The 17546-nt window shown below is 26.6% G+C and overlaps 2 protein-coding genes across 4 annotated transcripts in view; both read right to left on the reverse strand.

The window, feature by feature from the left end:
- Positions 1-17546, reverse strand: part of LOC107436145 (GTPase-activating Rap/Ran-GAP domain-like protein 3) — a 607350-nt gene that overhangs the window by 281312 nt on the left and 308492 nt on the right. The gene's annotated exons all lie outside the window — the stretch shown is intronic.
- LOC147813791 (uncharacterized) lies at positions 6452-8482 on the reverse strand (the record flags this gene model as incomplete). Its single annotated transcript, XM_087158500.1, has 1 exon — positions 6452-8482. A coding segment is annotated over one exon (942 nt), but the record flags the coding sequence as incomplete, so codon positions are not given.

A 17546-nucleotide genomic window follows, 5' to 3' on the forward strand; every position in this document is an offset into this window, starting at 1 on the left:
TACTCAATGGTAGTCGCCAGAAACTTTTTCCATCATTATAGGTTTAATTTATTTAATAACGTTGTAGACATCTAATCTTCTAAAAAAACATGTTTATGAAATCATAGTTAACGTCTACATATTTGTATCATATTATAAGAAAATCGAAAGTAATTATCCCACCTTTGCCATCGCAATTTATATAGATCTCTACTACTCCTCCATTTAATGCTAAATAAGCTATTTCCAAATCACCAACTACTCTTCTTTTCATAATACCATTTTAAATCACTTCCAAATAAAATTCCTGATCATTACCGGTAGATGAAGCAGCTTTTCAAAGACCAGAACACTTCACGATAATAGGTCTACCGAAATTCCTGGATGGCCTACAATTTAATCATCGCGTTAAATAGTCCTTTATCAAGCGCCTCCTATGTGTCCGCAAGTCCAGAATTATATTCGCAAGTGTCTAGTAAGCAAAGTAACTGGTCTGCAATACACTTAGTAATTTCACTAGTACTCAAAGTTGTTCACCGCTACTAAGTAAGATACTTACCCATTATTGCATGTTTAATATATTTATAATTATTTTAGACATTTAATCTTCGGTAACAATCATATATGTAAAATCTTTGACATTTTCATACAATCAGTCTCGTGTAATTAGTTTTTAGTAATTTAAAGTTAGTTTAGTAATTTAAAACTTATAAAGACATTAGGATAGGAAAAGGGGCTGAAGAATGAGAATATTTACACATATTTTTCGGTGAATTCAGCTTTGTTACCACTGAAGTTTACATGCCGTGCATGGAAATTTTAAAAAATGACCAAGGTGATTATCAAAGGCTATTAATATTTTTATAATTTATTTAAAAATTTACTAAGCTATACAAACCATACAAAAGGAATCATAGTTAACTTCTATATATTTGCACAATCTTAATGTCAAAAACAAAAGTTTAAGCCCTACATTTACCATCACAATTTATAGATATCTACTACTTTTCCATTGAATGCTTAATACGCTATCTCCATATCACCAACTACTCTTCTTTTCATAATACCAATTTAAATCACTTCCGAATAAAATTCCTGATCATTTCCGGTGAGCTGAAGAGCAGCTCTTCAAAGACCAGAATACTTCACGCAAACAGCTCTTCAGAAATTCCTGGACGGCCCACAATTTGAATATCAACTTTAATTATCTTTCACCAAGTCACTCCTTTGCGTCAAAATCAGTCGAAACGATGAAATGAAAAGTCAAGTCATTCTCTTACCAGGTGAATTATTTCAACCAAATAATCTTTTCGCCTGTCAACTCGGCATTTGCGAAACATTGACCACGCTTCGCTCAAAGAGAATAGTTTCGCATAACTTCTGAATAACTCTTGTTTAAATTAATAGAGATGCGAGAGGTATTTGAGAATTATATTACTTTAGTTATTTTGTGAAGAAATTTAGAAAATAAATTTCAGTTTTTGATTTAAATGTTAAACGTAAAATAAATAAAATTAAAAAAATATCAAATGTAGTTAAATAAATGCTAAAGAACGTTTAGTATGGTAGTTTTCGCCAAATTTTTTTAACTGAAATACATATTCAAAAGAGCTTCTATATTAAATAAGAACATTTTAGCTTTTGTTTATTAAGTTATAAATCCATTATTTTAATTTTATTAAAGTTATGAACATTTATAAAATTCTCTTTCATATTATTATTAATGATTTATGTAAGTTTCTTTTTATTAAAAGCATTTTTTCATTTCTTAAACCAAAAACAAATCCATATTTATGTAACATAAAAAGCTTTAACAAATCTTTTTATGTTATTTTTTAATCTAAATTTTCTTTCCTAATTTCTTATTCCAAACTAAACTATTTTTCACATTTATTATCAATATCTGGTATTTATTTCTAAATTTAGATTAAAGTATCCTATAATTAATATTTAAAGCTTTTACGTTGACCAAGTGTGAGATCAGGAGAAAAATATTATTTGAACGATTTATAAGAAAAAATTCTTTTTTTTGCATATGACTTAAGTGTTCATGATGATAAGTTTGCAAGATTTTCCCGAATTTTTAGACAGAAGTATTTTTTGTGTTACTTGCATGATTGCTCTCTTCACGATAATTAATTAAAAAATATTTCCTTCGCTTTCTTTATTAATAAATATTATATATATATATATATATATATATATATATATATATATATATATATATATATATATATATATATATATATATAGATATATATATATCTATATATATATATATATATATATATATATATATATATATATATATATAGATATACATATAGATATACACATATATATACGCATATAGATATACATATATATATACACATATATATATATATACACATATATATATATATACATATATATATATACACACACGCACGCACGCACACACACACACACACACACACACACATATATATATATATATGCATATTCAATTTAGTATAATCTAAATATATATAAACTTTTATTTTTTATGCATTAACCTTATAATTTTCACTTTTATCGATGCTTATATCTCTCTTACATTCATTTAATTTAACATTATTAGGAATACATATGCACCTTCTTTATTCATAAACTACGTAAAAAATATTTCTTAAGAGATTATTCATTGATCAATTCATCAATTTGATTGAGGCTTATAAATATTCTTATTCCGTACATAGTCAGTAAGTTCCTAATGCATTTATAACGATTTGTATTCATAAAATGTGCCTGCAAGCAATGAGTATATCCCATTACCTCAAAAGACAAACTATTGATTTCTGAACAAAGTTTATTGCATTAATTCTCGTAGCCTCTGGATACTAATTTCTCATACATTTAATGCAAATGGTTTGGAATTCATGGAGTAAAATAAAATAATAACATACTCATTTTTAAAATCCTAGCTACCTAAAAATTCCTATTTACATGTCGGAAACATTTTTAATTTCTAATAAATGCAACGTATATTTATAGTTTCTTAACAAAGATTACGTGTTTGTGAAAGATTACATGCAATTCACAATAATATATTTTAGTTCTAAATTCAATATTTATCGATTGTTTTGCCTAAAATATTTTAGCTTTAAAAATATGTAACAATTTGAAGACTTGCTAAAATATGGTGGAATAGTAATTGATAAGAAAACTTCAAAACAATTTGAAAATTCATATCAAATAGAAAATCATTACTGTATTTCTAGTGATATTAAGATAAGATAAAGATAATGAATCAATGATAATCTAGAGAATAACAGTTATAACGCAAAAGTGCAAGTTTCAAGTAAGTGCACTTAATAAAATATGGTTTTATAATACGCCGTAAAATTTGGTAAATGTTGTAATATTCGGTTATTTAATCATGATACCTCAAAGTATTACATGAAAATCATTCATTCAATAAAATTTACAAAGTGCATGGCAATTAAAACCATAATTTAGAGAGCCAGAATTTCTGGAGAACCATTACCATAAGATCAGAAAAATTACTAAATAAACTATTTAAATACCATGCATTTTGGTTTAATCAGCAAAAAAGTTTTTTTTCTTTCTGAAATGCTATTATTATACAGTATAGTAATTTTACAAGAATTTTTTTCTGCATGAAGAATGTGATGGGAAAAAAGTCTATCCTAAGATTAATATAATCTCGTAAATTAAATTAATTAAAGTTCAATAATAATATTTTATGCAGATCCAGGACTTTGTCCAGTTAGGTTAGTTTTATAGCTGATAAATGTACAGTAGCAAGATACTTTATCCATTATAACTTCTTGTGGTTGTGAAAGCAAACTTATACACCCGGAAGAATGTCTTGGCATAGGCTTGTTGAGAAGGCCAAGGCCCATCCTGGGCTGTCGTGCCAAAGAGAAGAAGAAGAATATATTTTGTAAAATTCAGTATACGAAAACTGTAAAATTTAATATAAGTAATAATTTATTATAAGTAATAATTTATTATATAAAATTGCGTATGAAAAATAAAGTATGCGTTTAAAATTAGAAAATTATATGAAATTTTATGTATGCAAAATGCGAAAATTGCGCAAAATTGAAAACCAGTTTAATAAAAGTTTTTAACAATGACCATTAATGATTATACGATATTCATAAAAATTCCTCGCTGATATGTGTCAAAAATGCAGCTGTCTTGAAGTCTACCAAACGTGAATTTCCATGATACAATCAAAAAGACGATGCAATAAGATCAAAGAGAAACTGAAAGTACTCCTTTTGTTAATTCAATGGATTAAGATTAGTGATTTTAATTAAGTTTCTAAGTTGACTTAAGTCGAATCCAGTTTCAAACGCATTTGTAATGAAATTTTGAATTAATTTTTACAACCGAAAATTTGCTGTATCGTGTACTGCATCACTTTCATTTCGCAGATAATTTAAACATTAAGTTTAGATATAATTAGACTTACTACAAAGCTGAATTAACTATATATTAATTATCATAACTATAACTAAATTATAGTTATTATAATTAGCTTATAATAATAAATAATCATAATAATTAACTATAAATTAATTATTATAACTGTATAGTTAGTATAATAATTTATAGTAATAACTAATCATAATATAAGTAATTATAATATTTAACTAAAAATTAACTATAAATTAATTATAAATATTAGAAGCTAAATTAACTTGTTTACTGGAGTTTAAAAACTTTCGTTCAACACATTTCAAAATGGGGACTTTGAAACTCTTCATAATTATATACTTTAAGTAACGAAATATTTCATCTTATAAGTTACCAATTATATAATTGATTAGAAATTGGAATATTAAATAGTGATTGGAAAATGTTAAAAAATATTTTTTTTCTATTCTTTCTCTATTTATTTATATTTAGTTAGCTTAGAATTTATGAAACAAGATTCCAAAAATAATATTTCTAACTTTAATAATGTTAAGAACTTGTACAATCTGCAATGTAAACTACCTAAAAGTGTTTCAGCATATATCTTTAATAAGTATTTTAAAACTTTTCAGTAAACATCATTATTTATATCATGCAATTGTCAGGAAAAAAAAAACATTTTCAGAAGTCTATAACCAGAGCTCTTCAGTCTTCCTACAAATTGCCTACTTAGACATTTAAGTTAAAATAAATAGCAAGCACCGCACATATATAAATAACTATAACTCTTTCTCACACGTCACATCATTAGGTAAAATTTAAGCATTTCCTAAGAAGCAGGAAACAATGATATAAATTATCGACAAGTTAGAATATCAATCTGAGAAGCTTTGAGTTGCGAGGTAGTTTCTAGCCGGAAGATCTTTTATTTATGATCCTATTTCTTTCAATTACTAAAATAATAGAGTAATTAAATATATATTTATTTACAGTACAGACTTTATAATGTAAATATAGAATTCAATAAAAATGATAGTTCAGTAATGATATTTATTTCACTTCTGAAATAAATTAAAAGCGTGCAGAAATAACAACTGAAAACAAGACTTGCTTATCGAAAAAAGAAGTTTGAAATAACTTATTACAGTAGATAGAATAGTTCTTTTCCGGCTAGTCAGTGTGCTAAGTTTTTTTACCTTCTTCTGATTAGTTAATTTAATTCCCTCCCGATGTTGATATATTTTCTTCCTGCCTTAATTTTACTTTTTGTTTCCAAAATTTCTAACTTTCATTGGCAACCCTAAGACTAGTTTCGATTTTGAGAATTTATTCCTTTCAATAAAAGCTAATATCTCTAAAAATTCTGTACTTTTAATTCTCTAATTAGCTTTGCTTCTGATATTGTGAAGCAACCACGTTTAAGGCCCATCACTTTTGCATGTTTTGCATTTTCTTCTAGAAATAGATTGTACATATATATATATATATATATATATATATATATATATATATATATATATATATATATATATATATATATATATATATATATATATATATATATATATATATATATATATATATATATATATATATTCAAAATGAATAAGTTCAAAATGAAAATGATATTAGTTCAAAATGAAGAATAAAACAAAGAAAAATAATAGACATATGAAAAAAAAGGGGGGGGGGAAATAAGTAAAAAAATAACAAACAACAGTTTAGAAAGAAAAAAAAAAAGATTAAATTTTATTTAAAAAACCGGAAAAAAAAGATATAATCTTTTCTTCAGCCCACACGATTATATCTGCAAAACAGAGTGCTTTCTGATATTGTATCAATAAAGCCAAAGCAAAATATATTAATACAATAGTGTGAGTATTATTTTTTTTAACTTTCTTCGTGTTTTCTTGTTTTTATTTTTTTATTATATATATATATATATATATATATATATATATATGCATACACATATATATATACTCACATATATATGTATATAAAATATATATAGTAATATAGTAATATTTATTTATCTAAAAAACAAATCGATAAACTGTTTCAAAATTTGATTAAAAATAATGGATACCCTACTAAAATAATAAAATTTTATATAAAATCATTGAATTAATCGTATATTTTTGTGGATATATTTACTAAACATTTTTTTTATAATTTTTATAATTTTCCCACGTGCAAATCCATTTCGGGTAAATCCATTGCCAAAATTATTTACTAAATAATTTTTTTGTTAATCTATATAATTTTTCCGTGTGCAAATCCATTTCGGGCAAATCCGTGTTAAAATTATCCATTAAAATTTTTTTTCCTTGATAATTTATATAATTTATCCATGTACAATTTCATTTCGGGCAAATCCGTGGCTAAAATTATTTGCAAAACAGGCAATTTATGTTTCTCTTTTCCATTTTATATTTTTTCTTAAATAAACATCGATTTCCTAAAACTATTTATGGTCAACATTTTTTAAATTATCCACTATAATATTACCATGCGCACATCCATTTCGGGCCCATCCTTGGTAACTAACAAATCAATGAATAACAAATCACTTCAGCAATGCAGTAAGAACGGCACTTCAAAACCCTCCAGTTACACTCAATTTGCGCTTTTGTTTTCATATTTTGTAATCTGGCAATCTTGTTGCGAAAACATTTTTAAATCGTTCTTGAAAAATTTCAAGCTCATGTAAGTACATCTGATTTCGCTACTCGCTTTATAGTGTCTGTTTCATAATGTTTTTTCTTTTTCTTTTATTTTATTTTCTGTTTTTACGTGTTATTTTTCCTCATTGTGCTCTATTTTATTTGTTGTAATTTTTGTAAAAAATTTTTTTGAGTGCTCCTCACACTATTGTATTAATATATTTTGCTTTGGCTATATTGATACAATATCAGAAAGCACTCTTTTTAACGGATATAATCGTGTGGGCTGATGAAAAGATTATATCTTTTTCTTCCGGTTTTTTAAATAAGATTTCATCCTCTTTTTTTTAAATCAGATGTTTGTTATTTTTTTAATTATTATTCCCCCTCCCTTTTTTTCATATGTCTATAATTTTTCTTCGTTTTATCTTCATTTTATATATATGTTGTTGTTGCTTTTTCCGATCCCAGCTGGGATAGCGGAGCTATACAAGATCCATGAGGGCGTGAATCTTCAAAAAATCGAGGAAAAGGAGAGGTCTCTCAAGAACCTCTTCCATGGTGAAATACAGGCAATCAAGTAGATGGTGAGGACTAGCCTCGCTGGAGTTGCACTTTTTACAAGATGGAAAAAGTTTAATTTGTCCACTGAAAGTGAGGCTCTTAGTATGCCCACTAACAAATCTACAGGTAGCGGTTTGGTCGGCACGTGTGCCCTGAAAGTCAAGGGCTCCTCTAGGACGCTTGCGGGGATACCGATTGTGATCCGGTGGAACAATCCAAGCTTTATTAACTTTAGATTTGCGGATAGAAAATAATTCAGAGTAAGTGAGGGCCGTGTTTGGAGAGGCTGGGAGGGAAGTACCTTCTTTTGCCAACTGATCAGCACATTCGTTGCCAAAAAGTCCCACGTGCGAGGGTATCCACTGAATATGGATGTCATGGGAGACTGAGAGGGCATTTAATAAGCGAAGTATAGAGACCCCAGCCCGGTCTGTTACTCTCTCATAATTGCTTAGGTGCTGAATACAGCTACGACTGTCCGTGAAGATCCAGACATTCCCAAAAGTGGCTCTAGTCCTGATATTTTCCTGACCTGTTTGAATAGCAATAAGTTCACTGCGAAACACTGAACAGAAATCTGGGTTTCTTGGTGATCTTGATTCGTTAACTTCAGCAGGATATATAGTGTAAATTCCACTGCCGGCGTGGTGTTGATCGTCACCGCTACCTTCCGTGTAGATCTTAAGATCGTCGGCAGGGACAGGGCTTATTATCTCCAAAGCCAATTGCTTCAAGTACTCCGGAGGGTGGTTGCCCTTAGTAACCTCGGAGAGCAGTGTAGTATTGAAAAAAAACTCTGGGCAAGCCCGCAATGGGACATACAGGACTGCAGATGAATCATGCAGATGATATATATATATATAAGTTCAAAATGAAGAATAAAACAAAGAAAAATTATAGACATATGAAAAAAAAGGGGGGGAATAATAAGTAAAAAAATAACAAACGACAGTTTATTAAAAATAAAAAAAATAAAATAAAAATAAAAAAATAAATAAAAAAATAAAATAAAAAAGATGAAATTTTATTTAAAAAACCGGAATATATATATATATATATATATATATATATATATATATATATATATATATATATATATATATTATTTTTTATATTATTATTAAAATTTCTACAGTGATGTTATAGTCGTCTTAAAAAAGGAAGAGGCCGACTCAATCTTCTTAGTATACAGCAATGTCCCGTCACTTATTCAAATTTTTTTAAATTATATTTAGTTTTTCTTTAACATAGTCCCTATAATTTTTAAATCGTTAATTGAAATTTTATGCGGTGTAAAATGTATCATTTTTGTGCATCTAGATAAAAGCAAGAAAAAAAACATCAACGCACCCAAAACAGTTTACTACAAAGTAGTAGCCTCGGAACAATGCAGATCATCATGAAAACATGTAGTTGTATTATAAGTAAGCATTTGTAGTAAGTATTTTATGAATTCACATGTTGCATTATTTATTATACTCCTGCTTTTTCTTCCATACAAGTCTAGTTATTCTGATTTAGTTTTATACTGACTGTTCAATGATCTAATAATAGAAAAATAAATGACAAAAAATTATCAAATATTTTCTTTCAGTTTCACACAAAGTTTAATATTTCGATCCCTGTTATTTCCTTTGGCTATAAGAGAACTTTTTGAGTTCATTTATTTTTTTTATTTTATTTTGCAGATGCTTTCTTCTTGAAAATAAATATTTGGTACGGCATGTTACTGTAATCTCCGAAATTCCGTCATTTTTTATAGTCAATTTCATATATTAACTTCCATACATATCTAATTATTTGTATAATTAGTTTTTACTGCTACTTCTAAAATTCAATAATTGTTAAGTAAATAATAAACTCTAAAATTCTTCCTTTCATGCAAAACATAATAACTCAATCCCTGTTATTTTCTTAAGCTTCAAGGTATCTTTTTGAGTACATTTTTTCAATTTTATTTTACGCATGCTTTTTTTATGAAGATAAATATTTGATACAACATGTTACTAAAAACCCCAGAAATGCATTGATTTTACTTGTCAATTTTATGCGAAACTTCCATGCATGTCTTGTTATTTATATATTTAGTTTCATACTGTCTGTTTTATGGTCCAATAATAGTAATATAAATAATAAATTCTCAAATATTTCTTTTCGGTTACACGCAAAGCTTAATAGCTCGATCCCTGTTATTTTCTCTAGCTACAAGGGATCTTTTTGAGTTTATTTCTTTCTTTTTATTTTACAGATGCTTTCATCATGAAGATAAATATTTGGAATAACGTTTTCCTAAAATCCCCGAAAGATAGGATAACCGATAAAACTCTTTACGCCTTTAGGTGACGATTGTATTCTTCTTGAATTCTTCGAGGCTTCGACTTTTCTGACGGAGAAAACATATTTCTCATAAGTATTATCCGTATATAAGAAAAGCGGATAGCTAGATAGTGTCAGAAAGGGGAATCCATTATCCGTTAGAGTAAAAAAGATTCCCTTTATTACCAGATACGTTTCTTTTTTTGTAAGCGTAAGATTGGGCTTGAATGCGGATGGAATATATTTCCTCTTTGCAACAGAGCAGAACAAGAATATTTGCTTTTATTGTACTGAGAATAAATAATTTATAATTGCAACACTCATGTTTACTAAATTTATCGCTAGTTTTGAACTTAAAAAAATTTGTATAAATTAAATTTAGAAGTTACAATTTATAGTTTCATTTAATAAACTGGTTAAATAGTTTCAGATTACATTGAAAATATAAACAATAAAATAACACTGAAAATGTAAACAATAAATAATGTAAACATAAATTAAATTTAGAAGTTAAAATTCATAGTTTCATTTAATAAACTGGTTAAATAGTGTTAGATTACATTGAAAATGTAAACAATAAAATAACAATGGAAATATAAGCAATAAATAATGTAAACATAAATTAAATTTACAAGTTAAAATTCATATTTTTATTTAAAAAAATGGTTAAATAGTTTTAGGTTACATTGAAAATAGAAACAATAAAAAAAAACACTTTTTCGATTATAAAAATTTCAAGTAATTACATACAGAGATGTTTGCATATTATTTTTTCAGCGAAAGATGAAGTTTGAAAGCTGATGGAATATACTTCTTTTTGAATTATTACACAAAGAAAGATAAAAAGGATTTACTATTGTTCAATTAATGTCTCATAGTTTTATTGTTAAATTTGAATGGAAAGTAAGAATGAGTAGAATTTTAATGAATAAACTGTTAAACTAATTTAAAATTTCTTTGAAAATATATCAAGTATCATAAGCCAATTTAATAAAAAATAAAATCTGGAATAACCGGTATAATTCTATTAAAATGTCACATTAATGATGCTTCGATTACAATGATAATAAGCTATAATTACAAAAATCTAGAACTAAAAATAATGCGAGTGATGCTGTATAAATAAGTTTAGAAAGATATTAGAAAACGCATGTTTTTTTACTAATTTATCATTATGTTTTATAATATATATATATATATATATATGTATATATATATATATATATATATATATATATATATATGTATATATATATATATATATATATATATATATATATATATATATGTATATATATATATATATATATATATATATATATATATATATATATATATATATATATATATATATTATATATATATATATATTATATAAAGCAGTAAGTCTGTAAATACAAGTGTCAAAACAGTTATATATTTCGATATATAAACATTTATATATCAAAAACATTCATTATATTTCTCTTAAAAGAATACCGAAACATTTTCTATAGCACTGTTTTTGGACATTTTAAGCGTAAAAGTAAATAGAGGAGGTTTACCACACATAATGCTCATCTAAGTAAATAAGAAACAATTAGCAAAGCTTTTATTAGTTTATTAAAGACGAACTCTGTCAGAAACTAGATTTTATTTCTTTCAAATTCTGTCTTCACTACCATTGTTATTAAAAAGTAAAATACAAGAAATTAGTTATTGACACATTTTAAAACAAAATATACCTGATATCATTATTTTTAATCTTCAACTAATCACTGAAAGATGAATTTCAATATCGGAGAAAGAATGATATTTTAAAAAAAATATGTCTCATTGCAAGACAAAATAACTCTGTGAAATCTTAGTTTTGGTTTTGGATTAAATTGGTTTAAAACAACTTCATAGTTTATAAGATCTTTTTATAAGACGGCAAGTCTATAATTACAGTATGAAATAAGATATCAAAAACATTTATTATATTTCTTCTAAAATGATACCAGAATCATTTCTATAGCACAGTATTTGGACAATTTAAGCGTAAAAGTAAATAGATGAGGTTTACCACTCACAATACGCATCTAACTAAATAAGAAACCTTCCACAAAGCTTTTCGCAATCTATTAAAGACGACCTCTCTTTGTCGGAAACTGGAGTTTATTTCCTTCAAATTCTGCCTTCACTACCACTATTATTGAAAAGTAAAATACAGGAAGTGGAACCTGTAGAAAGGGAACATTTTCTCTCAGCCGATCAAGTTAACAAGGGTGAAAAGGTAGGGAGGATGAGCATTCAAAAGACAGAAAAGACCAGGATAAACAAAACTTCATAACAGCAATTGCTATTGATCGTATCCCCCCTGCTTTTCGTGATGATGAAAAAGGAAGAGCAAGAGGAAGGATTATATCTACTTCATCTTTCGAAGAGCAATGAGAATCACAGAATGATTCAGCTTGAAAAGGAGAAAAATTCTGGAGAAAGATAGAAGAATATGAATGGTGCAGAGTGGAGGAGTTTCCACCAGCCCTATGTTTTCATTGTTGCAAATACAGTGGAAACAATGGCATCAAGATTGCGTGTATTGGGAGTTTAGCAGACGGGTCATGTTTTTGTCAGTTGAAGATTCGCATTATAATACATCACAGATAAAGAATGTCAAAGAGCAAATATACGGAACGATATATAACGAATAAGAATCTTTCAGGGGGAAATACGATTTGAATCGATGAAACATTGGAGCAAAATATTGAAGTTTACATTTCAGTTTTTTTGGGGGGTAATCTTTAACTGCTGGAATCTAAATAAATAGATAACGTCAGATTGTTCTGATACAGTGTTGAAGAATATTATTTAATGCTATGTGATTTTTGGCAGATATCTCAAATACTTCAATTTACTACTTTTATTTACTGTATGTTTCATTTCTTAAGTATTTTAAAAAAGGAAACAGTAACTATGCAGCATTTAAAAATGTATCAAATATATGTTAACGTGATTCAATTTTATATTTGTAGACAAATATTCTTACACTAACAAATTACTAATACGTTATTTCAAGGAAGCTTGAGACTTATCTATCTTTACTCAGCTGCAGGAGCTTTATTTTTAGTAGTTTTAGTAATGTTATTATTATTGATATTGCGACATAATTATAATTAAATATCATTATTTATTTATTATTTTAGGGAAATATTAAGAATAGTATTTGTGTAGTAAGAACTTTAGAGACACAACGTTCGCCAATAAGATAACCAAACTAGATTAAAAAAGAATTTATTGAAATATTTATCTTTTTAAGAACTGTAAATAATTAATTGCAAAATTGAAATTCTATGTTGAACTGAAATACATTTAATTTTTGTTTCTTTTCTAATTATAGGTATTTTCTATATTTAGATTTTATATGTACTATTTTTAAATTTACATGAGCTTCGTACTTTATGAGACATAAAATTCTCAGTGGCATGTAAAATCAAATTTTATCTTATTTTCTTCTTACGTTAATGCAAGTACGAATAATAATTAGCAATTTTGAGCATTAGCTGAAATTTTGTCAAAATTAATTCGTGACTAAAATTCCTTTCAAAATTAGAAGATTTTTTTTAATGAAAACTGCATTAATGCTTAAAAACCAATGCTTGAAGGTATCAGAAACTATTATTGTTAAGTTTAACTCCAAGCAATTAAAATAACATTGAAAATTGTTACTATAGTAGCGTTTTTTTCTGTAATTTCAATTTAGCTAGTGTTTTTTTTTAAATATTTCAAACCCCTGCCAAACTTATGGAACCGCATTATAGTTGTATGCTGTTTTATACTGTGCAATTTCAGTTGAAAAAATAATATTTCATGAACCAATAATTTCAAAGTAATAACATAAATAATTACCCAGCAATTTAATACATTTTTCTGTTAAAATCTAACGACAATAATTCTGCGAACAAATCCGGTACAGACGTTGAATAAAATAACACTGTTTTGACGTATAATAATTTCCTTTGCTAAAGCACATAATTTTTAAAGTAAAATATGTATATATTTCATGTTAAAATAAAGTAAAATCAAAATCTATTCATTAGATATATTAAGAATAATATATATATATATATATATATATATATATATATATATATATATATATATATATATATATATATATATATATATATATATATATATATATATATATATATATATATATATATATATATATAAGTTCATAACGAAGAACAAAACAAAGAAAAATAATAGACATATGAAAAAGGGGTATATAATATATAAAAGGGAATATATATATATATATATATATATATATATATATATTATACACCGAAGAGCCATTACATTATGACCACCTTGCTAATAACATGTAGCACCATCCTTAGCCCTCAAAACTACTAGCACCAGCGGTAGCATTGATTCCACAAGGTTCTGATAGGTAGTCTGAGGTATCTGGTACCAAGCGCTCACCAACTTGTCCTGCAATTCCCTCACATAGCGAGGGGGTAGCGTGGCAGCACGAATTTGGTTTTCCAAGTAGGACCACAAATGCTCTATTTGATTAAGGTCAGGTGAATTTGGGGGCCAAGACATGACTTGAAAGTCACTGGACTGTTCCTCGACGATTCGACCCTTATGACATGGTGTATTATCCTGTTGGTAAATACCATCCGCCGCAGGAAAAACTGTTGCCATGAATGGGTGATCTGCAACTATGTTCAAGTAGCTTACAGACGTCCGGGATTGTTCTAAGAGGATTATAGGTCCTAATGTGCCCCATGAAAACATTGTTCCAGGGCGAGACCATTGTTATAGAATGAGGGTGGTCATAATGTAAAGGCTCTTCGGTGTATATATATATATATATATATATATATATATATATATATATATATATATATATATATATATATATATATATATTATTCTTAATATATCTACAAAAAATATGTCATAAGTTTTATTATTTTAAAAAATGAATAATTGACGATATAGATTAGATAATAATTGAAGTTAATAGATTCAAAAGAAAATAGTTTATAAATTTTACATTGTTATTTAAAATTAACTCTTTTTTTAAAAAAAATATTAATGATTATTTTTTAATACACATATGATAGTGCTCTTTTTCTTCTCAGCATACAAAGCTGTAAGAATAATATGTATAAACAATATTTATATGTTTTCAAATTCCATAATCCTATTTAAAAAAATAAAGTTTTTGATTTTAACTGCAATTTAAATTTATATCTATTTCTTTAACAAAGTCCATGACTTTGCAGACTGAGATAACTGTGATACTGAGAGTTCTTGAAGTGAAATTTATGCATTTATTCATGCCCATGATCCGGAAGTTACACGTAAAACAATAGAATTCTCACCAGGAAATTAATAAATGCATGTTGACAGCTACGCAATCAGTGTAACGAACAGAACAATTACAATGACTTGCGTAAAACTGAAAGTGAATTTACGATTGCCGTATCTAATAGAATAGCTGCCAAAAATTTGAGTGACGCAATAATTATATTTAAACTGATTTATTCCATCGAATGAAAAAAAATGAAAGTGAATTTGATTTATGCTGCAATGCAATTACAAATATGAATCAAAAATGTTTTTTTTTATCCTATTAGAGAACTCTATCTGTAAATCACGCGATTAACTATGAAATAAATTTTTGATTATTTTTTCTGCCGTTACACTGTAAGAAATTTAATATCAAATTACAATATAAGGAACTGGCACTGTGGGAACATCATACGTAAATTTCGTTTTAACGTGAAATCCATTTTTGAAGTAAAATCTTTTTTTGCCATGAAATACATTTTTACCACAAAATACTGCACCGTAGTTTTTCCAGTAAAATTTATCTAATTGGATTTATTTTGAAATTTTACGGTAATTATTACTGTTTAAATAACTGTATATGTAAAAATAGATTTACTCGCTCGATACTCACACCCTGAGTGCCAGTTCTTGTAACCGTAATTTTATCCGGAATTTCTTACCATCGTTAAATTTTCACACATAAATCTTCCCTCATTAGTTTTTACACATCTCTATTTTCGTTCGATTTATGCAAATTATGCAAAAACACAAATACTAATGTAAAAAATGCTAATAAAACTGATTTTTTTTTACATATACGGTAACAGACATTTGAAATAAAGGTGAGTGAAATGTTTAGCACTTTATTCAGGAACGAAAATTATGGGAAAAAAGTTTGCAAATCATACTATACAAAATACGTTTAATGTTATGCAGAACATTTAGCTATGTCAATCAGTTATTTAAATGTAAGTCCAATTCATCTGTGAAACAACATTGTATTCAAAATTTTAAATACAAAAACAAAATACTTCCAGATGTTCGGATTGAATTTAAAAGGTGTTATGTTCGTAAGCAAAAAATCTCAATCAGAATTCTGTTGTTTATGCTAAACAATGCAATTAAATAAATTAGTTTGGCTTGAATGAAAGATCTTATTACAGCAGAAGTTAAACACTGAAACATTATTGAAGTTAAACACTGCAAAAATTTCCCGATCAAAATAGGATAAAATGCACCAGCACTTGGGGTGCCGGTAATTCTTATGTGGTTTAATTGATACATAAGATTTGTATTAATAACTTTTTTAATAATCTTTTCATGCATTTTTATTTAAAAATAATTTAATATTTTAAAAACACTTAGTACAAAACACACTTTAATAACATGTCAGTATAAGTAAAAGTTACTTTTTCCTCCCTCAACTTCAATTTCTCCTCAAATCCTCAAATAAATTATTTGTTCAAGTGTTTAAAACTATGTTTGCAGTATTTGCTTTAAATTGAGGTATTAGTAATCCAGTATGGATAAATGTGGTTTTTATATGACTGCCCGTTATTTTCCCTGCCTACCTTTTTACTTAATTTAATGAAAAAATATGTAACATTTTTCTTAATCAATTCGTTATGGCCGTGCAGTTCGTCATGGCAGATGAAATTATGATGAAAAGCTTTGTCGCATACTCTCAGTGGCTTTACTTTTTAGCATAATTTATGAGGAATTTATTTGCATTTTAATATTAAATAATATACTACTGAAAAGCATTTGTTTTCCAATAAACTTTCAAATTCTGATCGCAGGGTATATTATAAATTAAAACTTTACAGATTCAATGCAGACAATAAATTGATTTGTAGTATATCCAAAACTTTAAACTCTGTTCACAGAAATGATTTTTAAGGGATGAGAAAGTAACTGATCATCAAAGATAGTGTAAGGAATGTAAATTTGTTTAAAATATAAAAAAAAACATTTGAGAAGTATTTTTTTTATTATTTTGCATTTATTATTTATTATACATTTTTTCATAATCCATTTGTTTCATCCATTTTTTTGTTAGTATTTTTTGTTGTTTTTTCTTAATCCACATAAAATAATTATTTCTCTACCTTAGCATTTTTTTCTTCCTTTTGCATCATTTGAATTTTAAAAGAAAACATTCTTTTCTGTTTACGTTTTCAAAATATTGTTGCCGTGCTATTTAGAAACTATTGTTTCAGTATCAACAAAAATTTGGTCAGAGTCTGTTATGAACAAATATAATTTAGGTTTTTAAAACAACTGAGAAAAAACCATACCTAT

The sequence above is a fragment of the Parasteatoda tepidariorum genome, chromosome 3 (genome assembly GCF_982258835.1).
Source record: "Parasteatoda tepidariorum strain Cologne lab strain chromosome 3, Ptep-v5.0, whole genome shotgun sequence".
NCBI classification, from domain to species: domain Eukaryota; kingdom Metazoa; phylum Arthropoda; class Arachnida; order Araneae; family Theridiidae; genus Parasteatoda; species Parasteatoda tepidariorum.